Below are 16,593 nucleotides of genomic sequence, written 5' to 3' on the forward strand. Positions count from 1 at the left end.
TTTCTCTTCTGAACTATTTGCAAGAATTTTCTTACCCTTTTTTAAAAAGTATTTATTAATGAAATCTGCTACACATGAACTTTCTTTAACAATGCTCTCATTCTCTTTAACAAAAATAATGTCATCTTCTATGGCTCCTTTACCTTTCTCTCTTTGACAATATTCCATTTTGATTTTATTCTACTGTCTGAACTGTCAATTTCAGACATGATGTGCAGAAATATAGACTTTTTACAATTTTTGTTAACACATTACAGTATGTTTATAATATGGAAGTACTTCTGGATCATTACTTGTTCCATCTATTTTGTACATGTCCCTTTTTTGTTGTCACACTGCCAGTGCCATCTCACTGCAGTCACAGCTTGGACAGCCTCACCATCCCCTGCTGTTAGGCTCCTAAACTTCCTGAAATCTGCCAGAAAATGGTGGTTAAACATTGTGAGGTTAGACACTATAATTAATTAATTAATTCAAATAACTGCCCCTCCTCCCCAATACAGTACCATTTAACCATTTATAACATCAACTTAAACAGTGGAAAATACAGTATGGAGTGTAACAATATTATAAAAAGGAAAATTCCTACTCACTATATAGCGGAGATGCTGAGTCGCAGATAGGCGCAACTAAAAGACTGTCACAGATAAAGCTTTTGGCCATTAAGGCCTTTGTCAGCAATAGGCGACACACACACACACACACACACACACACACACACACACACAAAACACATGCAACTCACACACATGACTGCGGCCACCTCAAAAAGCTCTCCAAACTGTTCACTTCCTACTCTAGCCTTGGACCACCATCCCTAACAACCATAAAACGGCCTCCAACCCTCCCCCACATCCCCTCATAGCTGATAGTCCCTGCCTCACAGACCTGATACATTTACCCTATCCTCAAAGACTTCCTTCCACCACCATACAGAATCCAGAACCTAAACACATCCAAAACACAGTCATGAACCTTTCCTCCAAAAGCCTTAGCCACACAGAATTGTAAGTCCTTTCCAAAGGCCTTACCTTTTGTCTCACTCCAAAATTCAATCATGCTCAACTTAAAGATATTCTCTCATTCTCCTGGTCCCTACATTGGAAAAGCATTTTTGCCACCAACCCTACCAGTCAGACTCAACTTAAGATCAACACTTAACCCTACCTCCATCCAGCTGTGACCCAGCTCCTGGCCCCCCCCCCACCCCCCCACCCCAAATCACCCCCTGTTACCCTGTTAACTATCCAGAATTTCTTAACCTCGAACCTTGCCTCACCATCATCCCCATATCCCTCGACATTCAAGCTAACAGGGTTCTGCCAGCTGTCAGATCTGTCAACCTACAAACCCTTCCACAGTGACCCCATTCCAGAAATTTAGCAGGATCTCCAGTCTCTCCTCAAATCCTTCGGTCCTTCCCAGAACCTGTCTCCGGAGTCTGTCTCTCTCCTCACCACTACCACTCCCTGCACTCCTACCTTCTACATACTTCCTAAAGTCCATAAAACTGACCATCTAGGATGCACCATTGTGCCTGGTTACTGTGACCCCACTGAGAGAATCTCTGCTCTTGTAGACCAACACCTTCAGCCTATCACCTGCAACTTACCCTCCATATAAAAGATATTAACCATTTCCTCCTCCGGCTCTCCACAGTTCCTGTTCCTTTTCCACATGGTGCCATGCTTGTCAATATTGAAGCCATCTCCCTTCATGCCCATGGCCTTGCTGCTATTGAGTATTACTTTCCCCAGTGCCCTACGGATTCCAAACCTACAACTTCCTTCCTGCTCGCCATGACCAACTACATCCTCACCTGTAATTACCTCTCCTTTGCAGGTGTCACCTACAAACAAATATGGGTCATGGCAATGGGCCCTCACATATCACCATCCTATACCAACCTAGTCATGGACCATCTGGAGGAATCCTTCCTAACCATCACGAATCTCAAACCCCTCACCTTGTTCAGAGTCACTGATGACATCTTTGTGATCTAGACTGAGGGTGAGGAGACCCTATCTGCAGTCCTTCAGAATCTCAACATCTTCTCCCCCATTCCCTTCACCTGGTCCTCCTCAACCCAACAAGCTACATTCCTTGATGTTGACCTTCACCTCAAACATGGCTACATTAGTACCTCCATCTATATCAAACCTACCAAACACCAGCAATGTCTCCACTTCGACAGCTTTCACCTATTCCATAGCAAGAATTTCCTTCCATACAACCTAGCCATCCATGAATCGGATAATTTGTATAAACAATTCTCACAAATAGTATATACGAAATGTTTGTAAGTAACTTCGTAAAAAAATACTTTAATTTTAAATCTATTCTGCCAGAATGTAGTAATATCAAAAAACGACATTGTAATCAAACCTTTCCCACGGAACTGGAATTCCCACTCTTATTTTTGCACAAGCTTCTACTGCATCATTTACTATTTCATTAATCATGGGTACATTTTCACTTTTATCAAATATATAACATTCTGGCAGTCTATACGAATTTAACATGAAATTAAATTTTGAATAACGAAATTCCAATAAAATATCTTCCCGTATAGTTTGTGGTAACTCCAATTGATAAACATCCAAGGTATTTTGGAGTCTTCCACAAACAGCAATTCGTGCAAGTTTGTACAAAGTTTCCATTATACAGAAATGTACTTACTATTTCTGGCAGCTCGTCAGAGACAATAGACGTTCTCGTAGTGGATTCAGAGGACATACTGTGAAGACAACAATTTCATGCCCCTTATATACTGGATTGGTTGCTAAGCTATTTCAGTTATCAATACTCACATGTCTGTCACTCCAAAAAGACAACTTTTACACGCGCCAACCTTTTGCTGGCGTGGGTGCTTGCCCAGATAATTGTCCTAAAAGGACAAATTATCTCAGCGGGACATGGACCGACGCCACACGACCTTGGGACCCCGGGGGCCCCACTTTTTTTTATCAGTTGCTGACCCTCATGAATCAAAACATGATGTGTCGTTTCATGATTCGAGGGTCAGTCATCCATGGCCATCACATCTGTAGTGATCAGTCCCTCTTGGAATATACCGAGGATCTCACTGATGCCTTCAAAGATTGTAATTACCCTCACATGCTTGTACAGAAACAGACATCTCATGCCTTATCTCTCCAATCACTCACCATCTCTCAGGGTCCCACTGTTTGGCCACAAAAGAACACTCCCCTCGTGACTCAGTAACATCTAGGACTGGAGCAACTGAACCACATTCTCCATCAAGGTTTTGACTTCCTCTCGTTGTGACATGAAATGAGGAATGTCCTACCCACTATCCTCCCTACCCCTCCCACAGTGCTATTCTGTCTGCCACCCACCAAATCTACACAATATCATCACCCATCCTACTCAACCCCTGCTCCCAACCCCTTGCCTCATGGCTCATATCCTTGGAATAGACCTGGGTGCAAGATCTTTCCCATACATTCTCCCACCATCATCTACAGCAGTCCAGTCACAAGCATCACCTATCCCATCAAAGGCAGGGCTACCTGTGAAACCAGTCATGATCTAGAAGCTAATATACTACCACTGTACTTCATTCTACATGGGCATGACAACTAACAAGCCGCCTGGGCAGCCACTGACAAACTGTGGCCAAGAAACAGCTGGACCACCCAGTTGCTGAGTGCACTGCCCAACACAATGTTCTTCTGCTTCATAGCCTGTGCCATCTGGATCCTTTCTACCAACACCAGCTTTTCTGAATTGCACAGATGGGAACCCTCCCTGCAATATATCCTACATTCCCATAAACCTTCTGGCATCAACCTTTGTTAGTCATCGTCCTTGACACACCTATCCTCTTCCCTGTTCCTACTCCACAGCCGTCTTTTACACAGGTGCATCCACAGTCTTTTTACATCTCTCTCCTTTTTCACCCCCCCCCCTCTCCCCATCCAGCCATCTGTCTAGCTCCTGACTGCACCTAGCTACTGCACCTAGCTGCCCTATCCTCTCTGCACTTTGTCCTTGTATGCTTCCACAAACAGTACTTTACTGTCTCCCACATGTACTCTTTTCTCCCTTCCCCTCTCCACCTCTGCCTCCTCCTTACCTCCACCTTCTCCCCCACCCCCCACCCCCCACCCAACCGGATTGCTCCTCCTATCGTGCTCTGTTGCTTGCAGTCTGGCCCTGGCAGCCAGAGGCAGTGGTCATGTGTGTGTGAGCTGCATTTGCATGTGTGTGTGTGTGTGTGTGTGTGTGTGTGTGTGTGTGTGTACTTTTTGTCTATTTCAGAACAAGGCCTTATGGCTGAAATCTGACGTGTTTAGTAGCCTTTTTGTTGTGCCTGTCTGCAACTCAGTATTTCTGCTATGTTGTGAGTAGCAATCTATCCTTTTTCTAGCATTTTAATTACTCTTTTATTTGCAGATAGAGTTGGAGTTTGTAATTTTTATCTTGGGGAGACCAATAAATTAGTCAGGACATTTTTTTAATTTCCTTCATGAGTGTGGTTTATTTTTCATACAATGAAACATACAGTATGTCAATAAGCATGAGTGCCCATTCTACAAAATACTGCTATTAAACTGGCTCATTGGAAAAAAAAACTTATTGCTGTCACTACTTCCCTGTATCCATTCCTGCAAAATGTGAAGTCCCTAAGGCCTGTCAGGAACAAAATTTGCTTCTGAATGTATCTTACATCCTATGTTAACTTCATTGATTGATTCTCAGCACTGAAATAACTCCACTGATCTGAGGTCCAGCAAGGACACAAAAATGTGGTTGTCACTGAATGAACCCATTACACAATTTATTGCAGAGCTTGTAGAGGTACTTACTGCACGTTCCACTGTAGCGAGTCGTTTCACTGCACTTTCGGCACTATCACTATCTCTATTCAAAATTTTTGCTATATTTCTTTCAGGTTCACCAGTTTCATCACATTTATTTTGTTTGAGCCACTTTAGTACACTCACTTGTCTTTTTATGTTGTGGCCATAGATATAACATCTGACTCCTAACAAGTCACAGTACCTACTGCTTTTGTAATCAAGATTCTCTTTCAAATGTAAACTAATTCTAGATACAACAAGTCTCATTAACATAAAACAGATTACATTTTGCTAAGCAGTAAGGTATTGTATTGACTATTACTGATTATCATTAAACTTGATTTAGTGCAAGAGGGTGACAATAGTTAACACCAGATGAACTAATTCATTGCCAAAGCACTTTTTTTATAATCCTTTGTAATGTGTAGCAAAAAGAAAAATCTTTCTTCAATATTATCATCTCACCCATTATTATGTGGATTGTATGAGATTATTTTCTATTATCTAACAGACTCATTAAATTTATAGACTTTCAAACAACTACAGGAATGATATTTTGAGAGCCAGTCCATACTGCAATAAATTTGCAGGTTTTTAGACCTCCTGATACACTATTTGGGAAATTCTGTAATTCCCAGTAGTGCGTGCTGGTGATTACCAGCCCAACTAATACCCTGCTTCTAACATTGGCTTAATTCTTGATTTCTGCTGTCATGATGTGGAATAGCAACCATATGCTGCTGGTATGTTATCTTTGCTGCCCGGAACCCTGTCCGGCCTGAATCACTGGTTCTACCAGAAGTGGCAGCTTCTCACCTCTACATGACTTCTCTTTCTCTACAACAATATACATACAGTACAAATATAACATCATAATAAACTATTCTATAATATCCATGTCTCAGCCATACATATGAATGTAAATCTGTCCAAAATGAGTTGAGGTGACAACTGATCCATACTGTACTGTACAAAATGTTTTTGACACATTACAGAACCTCCTCCTCACATTAACTTATCACAGACCCACACCTAACCTAGCTGAGATGGAATTCTCTCTCTACAAATGTTACAATAAAATAATTAACTTAAATCCAAACTAGTGACATTTACTCATATCATATTTTCTCCAATGGCTGATTTGGTGGTTGAGAAGCCGTGCTTCTTTGTTCCCTTTTAAAGGTTCCCAGTTCTTTATCAAATCTAAAATTATCTAATTTCAAACTCAAATTGATGTTTAATTTTGTTCTATAATTTATTTCTGAGAAGTTCCAGAGGCCATAGAGTTTTTAATCATATATTCTTTAACTTATTTCACCTTTACGTAATGTGTAATGAAAGATGCATTCATTGCTTCATCCCCTCATTAGTCACCCTAAAGTCTTGCTTGTTCCATCTGCATATATACCTTTCATGTTGTGATCACCATAACGCATATGCTGACCTTACCAGGTATTTAACCCATGCAATTAACTGCTCATCTCAAAGATAATGAGAAACATATTCCCATCCAGAAAAATTTAAGAGAGAGTACCCCCATTCAGTACAAAACATTAATGGGCACTTACCCTGCTTAACACACATGCAACAACAAACTCTTAATTCTCAATTACTCAACATTTATCACCACTGAAGATATTTATTCCGTCATGTGAACACCAACATAATCACCCATACAAATCCAAGAACAAAAAACAATTTAATTATATTGAGCACTTACAGCTTTTCCTTGTGCCGTGTGACTTTGATGGAGGCTTCCAGCAATCTCTCATACCCTCTTCATCAAACCATCACTAAATATATACTTCTAGTATTCTCAAGGTATTCTACCTTCAACTTCAAATTCTTTTCCTTACAGTTCTTCCTACCTCACACTTCCAACTTACTTTGACATACCTCTGCCCTTTTTTCTTTCAGGTCATACTTATTCTTTCTGCTGCTTTTCTTGACTTTTTGCCTTACCCTCGTTTTCAATGTATCATTTTACTGCACAAATATAATGCTTTCAGTGATCTTCTGGTACCTAATTCATCAACTGTGGTGGGAAAAGACTTTACTTTCGTATTTTCCATACATTTAGCAACTTTTTAATATTCTCTATCATTTTAATATCACTTTCCAGTAGATAGTTTGTGACTGAAAACAAATTATTTAATTTATAGTCTGCTTCTGTAGTCCTTTTCTCTATATTATCGTCACTTATGGTCAAAGTCTGCACCTGCACAGTCAAATATTTCCTTATATCATGTAGATGATACTTTCCTACTATTTTTATCAGTACCTTTCTTCTTTACAACTACAATCGTGGGATGACGTATTTCTTTTATCTCAAAAGGTCCCTCATGCAGGGCTTCTGATGAAAACTCTCTCATTAACATTGAAATTAATAGGTACAGTTCACTGGCCTCATCTAAATATTCCTGCTAAAGCCCTTCTTTTCAGATTTCTGTTTACGAAATTATTTATTGATCTCTCCCAGTCCTTCACCTGAGGTGTTTTTTTTTTTTTTTTTTTTTTTTTTTTTTTTTTTTTTTTTTTTTTTTTTTAATTAGTATTATTATCTAGTAACCTGTGTCCTGTGATTTTACCAGAAATTATTTCCTTGGGAGCAATCCCAGTGCAGTCATCAGGGATCTCACTTAAAATTCTTTTAGGAACAGTAAGTCCTAGCCAAACACCCTCATTCTCTCATCACACTTCCCAAAGGGTTTGCCTGGAGGTGATATTTGGCAATTAAAATATGCTGTATTTAGTTACTTGACATACTGTCAAAAACTCTTTAAAAGCCTGAGAGGTAAACGAGCTCTATTATCTGAGATCAAATGCTTAGCGCACTCTAGTTTAGGCAATTATTCCATTTGCAAAATTCTAATCACAGTTTAACTATTGGCTACTTTGACCAGATATAAATTTACATAACTGGAATAGGCTTCCACCAATGTCACTTACTGTACCTCTTATTCTTCAAGGTAATGGTCTGAAAATGTCAATTGTAGATAAATCTCAAAGGTGTGATGGTGGCTCTGAGCACTATGGGACTTAACATCTGAGGTCATCAGTCCCCTAGAACTTAGGACTACTTAAACCTAACTAACCTAAGGACATCACACACATCCATGCCTGAGGCAGGATTCGAATCTGCGACCGTAACGGTCGTGCAGTTCCAGACTGTAGCGCCTAGAACCGCTCGGCCACACCGACCAGCAGTGTGATGGTATTTAGGGTATAACTGAACATTCATACCTAACATCCTGTGTTTAGTTTATTGGTTCTATTTAAATATTCTCAACTCTTTCTTGATAATTCTGTTGATCCCTTTTATTTCAAAAAGTCCACAAATTTTATGAATGTACCATATTAATTTACAGATATGTACTTTGGGAATACAGACTTGCCATATGGATAAATCCTTATCTCTCTTATTAAATAGAAACCTTGTATAACAAATCCAATTTTGTTTCTTCATTTGCTATTTTCTACCTCTCACAAACTCTATGAAGCCAAAAATTATGCTGCCATTCCATGCCAGTATTTTTCATTAACTGTTTTAATTCTCTTTCATACTCTAAATTACTAACAATGTGACTGTAAATTCTTTCCCTGTTTCTGAGCAGTTCAGGTCTCCTTCCATACCTAATGGTAAATGTGAGAGGGCATGGAAACTTTGTTCTCTTTCTCTTTTATGTATTGTATTTCTAGATCACACTCTTGTATGAAAACTGCCCTTTGGAGCAGTGTACCATGCAATACTTTACTCAACGTTAAAATTTTTAGTGCTCTGTAGTTTGTATGCACAATTACTTTATGTCCACAGAACAAATACTTGCACATTTTAGCTGCCCAAACTACAGGCAAGGTTTCCTTTTCAATAGTAGAATAGTTTCTCTCACAACATGTAAGCATTCTACAGCATTCTATTCAGAAAAGCTAACATTATTAGTTCCTTTTCTCCTTGTTCCTCATACTCCTGGAACACTTGACAATCAGTTTCATATCCAGAAGCATCTACAGCCATACAATATTCCTTTTCAAGATTTAGATGCCCCAAAATCATGTAATCACTAGGCTCACATTTTAAGGTATCTCACTCTTCTTGGCACTCCATATCCAATGACCAATGAGCTTTCATTTTCAAAAACAACAGTTTGTGACATGACTTGGCACATATTTTTAGTAAAAAGCTATTAAGTCTAGAAAAGATTTTAGCTGTCTTTTATTCTTAGGTGGAGGACAGTTTCTTATTGACTCTATATATTTGGGATCAGGCTTGATAGCTTGCTGGTTTGCCATACGTCCCAGAAGCTTTATTTAACAACATCCAAAATGCACTTTTGAAAACTTAATAAGTTCAGTGAAACCTCTTTATAACGTTTCTCCATATAATGTTTTCCTCTATGATACATCTGTATTTTTCGGTCCCGACTAAAAGCCCATATAAACAATGTTAAATTTTCCACTTTACTGTGTTTCCTCTATATTACAATTTCCTCCATGTAATGCTCATATTTTTGGAACCCTGGTCAATTATTTACCTCTTTATAATGTTTAAGTGACTGGATGTACACACATCATTTTCTGTTCTGTGGATTCACAGTTGCACCGGCTTGGAAAGCCCACACTCTGCATGTTTCATATGTCAGCGGCAGAACCTGGTCACGTGACATGTGACGCACATTCTGCTTGTGATCTTTTTGGTGCCATTTACTTTCGCCCATCCACCTACCGGGCCCCATGTTTTAATTACAAAAAACTAATCATTTGATACATTGATCATTTGCAATGAATATCATATTACAGAGTTGTGAAAATTTAAAATGTCATCTATGGCACCATTTGTCAAAAGTGATTAGTGGTATCCCGATCTTCAGTAATGCCCTATAATTATTATTTGGAAGCCTTCCTCTTTATAGTATTTTCCTCTATACAGTGTTCAGAATTTGTGCTCCCTTGAAAAGCGTTATATAGAGGTTTCACTGTATTCCCTTTTCAGTTAATCTTTCCAAGAATTCTTCCAGTAATAATGTGGTCTTCCCAGTTCTGTCACAATCATAAAATCATCAACATAAATGAATACCTTCTCTAAGAACTTATCCCCTAATACCAAACCAAGTGCACAAATAAATGCAGCCAATGATAGGTTAAGTCCAAATGGTGAAACTTTATACTGATAACACCTTCCATCAAATAAGAAATCCATATACTTCCTAGACTCTTCAGCCAAGGGAACTTGCCAGTTACCTATATTAGATCTACAATACTCAAATACTTAGTGTTGCGGAACCTAATCAACGTTTCTTCTATAGGTAATGATTGATCTCTCTCAATTTCATTTATCTTATTCAACAATCTAGCATCAAGAACCAATCTAATATCACCACTAGATCTCCTCATGACTATTGTAGGTTTACAATATAGACTTGTCAGACAGCTCTATAATTTACCCTCTGACCATATGATGTATCTCTTTCCTCACCACTTCATGTATGCTCAAAGCAATGGATATGGTATCTTGAAAAATGGTATCTGTGACATTATCTCAGATTTGCATTCATATTCTTCAGTTACCTTGGTTTACCACTGAAAGCTTTCTCATTTCTTCTCAGTACCTTTACCAGCTAGTTTCTTTCCACTTCGGTTCATGCAACAGACTCACAATTCCCTTTGATGTGATCTTCCGATGTGTTACTTCTATCAATTCTGATTACTCCTAGTGCATCTTCTTCACCCATCAATTCTATATTTCCTTCCATCTTTATCTTGTAACTATTCATTTTCTCAATGGAATCAGTTGGTAATTGTCCCTTATTCAACCTAACTCAGACCTGCTGGCCGTGGACATGTATGAGCATGACCCTCATGGTAAGTCTAATAATACACTGTGGCTGACCATCCAATCCATACCTAACAGTACAGGTAACTTAATGTCAGTTACAACCAGCATTTATTGTTGTATCATTATTCCAGAAATTCTAAACACCAGTAACAGTCCTTCTACCTTTTGTGCCAGTTAAACCTACCAACTGCAGATTGCTCACTGGGATAGAAGGACATCTCCCATTTACTTCTATTCTGTTCCCACATTTCTTTCAACTATAAGCTGTTTTGGCCAGCAATCTCCAAAAGAAACTCTACCATCTGATTCTCAAAACACCCTTTTACTAGTAATCTTCAGATATTCATCTCCCATTCTTCTTTGTACATAAGTAATTCCTCATCTAAAGCTTGATGATCTTGGTATTTGAGAAAAGCATTTTTAAAACAATTTTAAGTTTGCAATATACTAGTCATAACGATGGCTTGAACATCCTCTGTGACCTCTGAGATTATCATCCTATTGCTTACTGGCTTATAACACCCTTTGTTGCCACAAATCTGATTATTATGGTTAGTGTTACTTATATTGACATTAGGATGATTACATTATTGTTACTGTGATTATTATTATTATTATTTCTTTCCTTTCTCAGACTATTATTATTATTATTATTATTATTTATTATTATTACTGTCATAACTATTTTAATTATGATATTGTGGATCGTTTCATCCCCTTATATTTCTGTGTCTTGTCTAACTTGGAGTTTGATACCGACTGTAATTAATTTGTTCTTCCTTTGTCTCTTCCTTCTTCCTTTAATAATCTTGTTTCTAGTCCCATTTACTTGTACATAGTTAGATATCCTAGTTTTGGGTTTATTTTTAGCCTTATTTAAATAACCGAATTGGTCTACTAGTTCTAATAGAGTTTGGTCTTGAGTCCACCTTTCACCTACTAAATGTACTCATGCCATATCTGATAAACATATTATTAACAGTTCATTTAAATGTAACTCACTCACAAGCTTATCCAGCTACAAAGATTGGTCCACATGGTACTTAACAAAATTCCTACAAACGCCTCAGTTTTCAGTATATCTCTGTAGGCCAAATAATTCTAATCTCAGTTTTCTTTGTGTATTGTCAGACCAATACTTGGCCTTAAATGCTCTGGAGAAATCTTTAACAGCATTAAATGTATTCAAATTTAATATCATCTACTATGAAGCATCTTCCTCCAAATGGCATAATAAACCTTATACTTCATTATGAAATGGAAAGTTGCTACTAACCGTATAGCGAAGATGCTGAGTCACAGATAGACACAACAAGAAGACTGTCTTTTTGTTCCATCCTGGATTTTTCATTGTTTGATTTAAACCTTATACTTTTATCATTATCCCAGGAGGAAGATAAGGCTCCTTGAAAAGACTTTAGAAAAAATTAGTGGATTCACAGAAACCTTAGGTTTAAACTGTGGAAATTGATGCCCACCAGCTTTCATTCCTAACTTTGGTTGCTCCACAAAATTCCATCTCTAATATATGAGTCTGATCCCAATTGGCATTGTTGTTCAATGACCAGTAGACCTCTGATGTATTATCTCCACTACTGTCATGACAATGACTACTTTCCTTACTGAAGGGGGCTAAAGTTACATAACTTCCATTATTTACACCAGGTTCACTGGCAAGTCAGTTCTCTTACATGAAAAACTAATTTCATGTTGGCTTGTGTCTGTGTATGTGCGGATGGATATGTGTGTGTGTGCGAGTGTATACCTGTCCTTTTTTCCCCCTAAGGTAAGTCTTTCCACTCCCGGGATTGGAATGACTCCTTACCCTCTCCTTTAAAACCCACATCCTTTCGTCTTTCCCTCTCCTTCCCTCTTTCCTGATGAAGCAACCGTTTGTTGCGAAAGCTTGAATTTTGTGTGTATTTTTGTGTTTGTTTGTGTGTCTATCGACCTGCCAGCACTTTCGTTTGGTAAGTCACATCATCTTTGTTTTTAGATATATTTTTCCCACGTGGAATGTTTCCCTCTATTATATTCATATCATTAATTTCATGTTCAACTACTCAACTACACACCTTTGGATATTCTCTATGGGAGAGCCTGTAATATTGCCTAGCTCATTAATTTAGGTTTGAACCCTTTGATTATTTTTTTTTTTTATGCTTGATGTTACATCCTCAAGTTATTATTTATTTATCATATGGCAATACAGACACATAAGAAAGAAACAGACAAATCACTAATATAACAAACGTTAATAATTGCAAACAAACATCACTAATATAACAAAGTTTAAGGATTACAAACAAACATCAAGTCTATTAATATAATCTATCAACTCTGGAGTGGTGAGCAGGAAGTCATCAGGGCTCCCATTATAGGCTCTTCTGGAACACTCTTCAACAATGTGGCTGATGGTCTGGTTAGTTCGTGTCTGTAATATAACACTACATGTGCACCCTGGGTAATGCTAAATGAACTAGCACATACTGGCAGTCAGACAATCTGAGGATTTCCTGACTGTCAGACACTTTCAGAAAGAATTATGTAACCAGACAGACATCCTCAAGTAATAAGCTGACTAACATTTCCTGTGACTCTTCGGCTTTTTCCATTTCGGTAGGTAGTGCCACCTGTTCACCTGATGTATAGATATATTTGTATCTCACCTCATTTTTTGTGTTTGTATGTATGAATCTGTCTCCTCTGAATGCTTTGGATTTACTGTGTAATGTGCTAAGTTTGTATTATAAATAATTATCATCATTAATAACATCTTCTTCAGTTACCTTAAAGAGTCCAATCACAAAGTTTCCAAACTATAAACAAAAGTTAAATGAAACCTCTCTTTTACTTTTTGGTTGTTACTCACTCCAAATATTTTTCAAAACAGGTGCTAACAAATGTTGTTGGAGGGCTTGCCCAGTGTGCAAAATTTCCTCATAATCGAGAAGTTCTGAGGAACGCCAAAGGTATTCCTCTGCTGGTGCAGTTACTGAACAGTACTAACCAGTCACTACTGGAAAACGTTGCACTTGTGCTTGGTGAGTGTGCTAATGAGAAGGAATCAATGGCAATCATTGAAGAACTTGATGGCGTGAGGCTCATCTGGTCTTTGCTGAAGAATCCATCACCTCGGGTCCAAGCAAATGCTGCTTGGGCATTATGTCCATGCATCCATAATGCTAAGGTACATATAATATTAATACTAATTCTAACTTTTAAAAAATTCCAATCTGTGACATAAGACACAAGCAGTCAGGACTGAATGGGAGGGTGTGTTTCCTAATGTATGCTTCCATAATCAATTGGCTGTACATAATCATTCTGTCGCCTATTCACAACTTACATTGCATGCATCTCTTCATGAAGGGAAGATTTCATTGAAAGAGATTGAGTCAGTAAGGACTATAACAAAGACAAATAAATTTCTGAGCCTGTATAAGACCAAAAGGATTGTTGGCACAGAGTATTAACAGTTCAGGTGTCATCAAAGCACCGTATTTTTGACCAGACATAAAAGAATTCCACCCATAACCCCACAAGACAGTGTTAAGGCAGACTGGCAATCATGTCCACTTTCCTAGAGGCGTTAGACCAATTACTTTTCTCTTAAAACAAGCAGAATTCTTACAAAATCATACAGCACACCATAGTTGTAAGTACATATTTAGAGACAATGTATAGCTAATGATTACTAATTTTACAATGCATTACTTTACTCAAGTGTTTCCCAAAGAACACAATAAGATATGGTCAATATCAAAGCTCCCTGCCAGTCCTTGACACTCATTAACTTCCAACTGATTTTCATCCTAAGATTGTTGATTACCTTTGTCACATAATAATTTTTCTCACTTGTGATATAGCTTGAGTTGTTGGTTTTCACCTTGTGTTGCACAAAGAACATTTTTTGTTGTGACTCGCCGATCATTCAAAGTGCCGCCGCGCAATTACGCGCGTCCTCTATGTGCGGCGCTGTCTGCCAGCCATGCAGCAGCTGCGCCACCTAAGCGGCCAGCCGAGCAGCGGCCGCTAGACTGGGACTTAGTGTTCATTCGAATGCTAACGTGTACACATGTCTTACTTGTCAACTTACTCTGTGACTTATATGTGTTGTGTCATTCCGAAATATATGTGTTAAACTTGACTTTTTAACAATTGGCGACGTGGTAGTGGATTTTTCCTTTTCACCGTTGACTCACAGGGTTCCATGGCTACTGTCGAGCAACTACTGCAAAATCTCCTTGAACAGCAAATGCTTCTAACAGCGGCGATTCGCGATTTTGTCGCGGTGTCAAATGCGGGGCGTTTCTCGTCGTTGGCTATACCTCCTTTTCCTCCTTACGACGAGACGGCGGAAGGCTGGTCTGATTATGAAAAACATCTTCGACAGCACTTCTTGGTATTTCATGTCACGGACGAACAACCATGTAAGTCTCTGTTCCTTTCCTGGATTTCACCTCAAATATATCGGTTGTTGTCACAATTGGCTCCTTTGAAGGATCCTGCGTCTTTGTCCTTTGCTGAATTGTGCTCACTTTTGTTTGTCTATTTTCCAAAGCAAACGCATGTGGTAGCCTCTCATGTTGCCTTTCATCGTTGTCAAAAACAGCCACATCAATCTTATCACGCTTGGGCTGCTGAACTTCACAGCCTCAGTCAAAAGTGTCAATTTGTTACTGACGTTCACAAAGAATCCTATGCCGATTCCATGGTACGGGATGATATTATCCGGTCGGCGCCCGACAAAGAAGTTCGGCAACGTGCCCTTCAGTTGGTGAATCCGACTCTAGATGAAGTTCTCTCCATTGCGCAGTCTTTTGAAATTTCTCGAGCCGCTGGGGCGCAAATAGAGGAGTGGGGTGACGTTGGGGAAATACAACCTCTGTGCGCTGTTGACAATGCGTGCGGTGCGTCCCCACCGGCCGACGTGGCCGCAGTGCGCTCCCACGCACAGCCTCGGCCTAGCCGTAAACAACCCGCTAAGAAACTGCAGCAAAACCCCCGGCAACTTCCTTCTTGTCCGCGGTGTTTTACGAAACATTCACGCGAGGATTGTCCCCAACGTTGGGCTGTGTGTCACAATTGCAAAAAGAAAGGTCATGTGTCTTCCGTTTGCAAATCCGACCGCATACATGATGTTCATGAACATGACGCTGATTCTGATTCTGTGTTGTCTGTCAATTGCACTTCTTCCCTTTCAGGGAAGTTATTCCTCACTGTCCAAATCCTTGGTCGAGATGTTCGCATGCAAGTGGATACCGGTTCTGCTGCCACTATAATTAATTCTCAGACGTATCTTCAGTTGGGTTCTCCACTCCTGTCACCTGTCACTCGGCAATTACGGATGTACAATAAACAGAAGATTTCTCTCTTGGGACAGTTTAATGCTGAGGTATCTTACAAATCTGTCGTTCACACTGTTCCCATATTTGTGGTCGATCAGAGCAACACAGAAAATCTTTTTGGCTTCGATGCCTTTCGCGTTTTTGGGTTCTCCATAGATGACTGTCAATATTGTCTCTGATGCTATTGCTTATGCTCAACTGGATTCCTTGTTGACGACATTTTCGTCCCTTTTTTTCTCCTGGGTTAGGCCGTGCAAATGACTTTGAAGCTCATATCACGCTCAAACCCACTGCTCGGCCTAAGTTTTTTCGGGCTCGGCCCATTCCTGTGGCCCTTCATGATCGGGTAAAATGGGAGTTGGATCGTCTCACTACTTCAGGGGTCTTGCTTCCTGTCACTTCCAGTGAGTGGTCCTCTCCTGTCGTTGTCGTTGCTAAGCCAAATGGTGATATTCATCTCTGTGGCGATTTCAAAGCCACTGTAAATGCTCAATGCCTCATTGACACTTACTCTATGCCCCGTCCTGAAGAACTGTTAACTAAACTTGCTGGAGGCCAGTATTTTTCTAAAATTGACCTGTCA

At 39.3% G+C, this 16,593-nt stretch overlaps 1 protein-coding gene across 1 annotated transcript in view; it reads left to right on the top strand.

Moving 5' to 3' along the window:
* LOC126088426 (armadillo repeat-containing protein gudu) overlaps positions 1–16,593 on the top strand; it is a 227,376-nt gene that overhangs the window by 133,082 nt on the left and 77,701 nt on the right. Inside the window, exon 8 of the mRNA XM_049906570.1 lies at positions 13,553–13,849. Within this exon, the coding sequence (XP_049762527.1) occupies positions 13,553–13,849 (297 nt within the window). The remainder of the gene's footprint in view (positions 1–13,552; positions 13,850–16,593) is intronic.

This window comes from Schistocerca cancellata, chromosome 6 (genome assembly GCF_023864275.1).
Source record: "Schistocerca cancellata isolate TAMUIC-IGC-003103 chromosome 6, iqSchCanc2.1, whole genome shotgun sequence".
NCBI classification, from domain to species: Eukaryota; Metazoa; Arthropoda; class Insecta; order Orthoptera; family Acrididae; genus Schistocerca; species Schistocerca cancellata.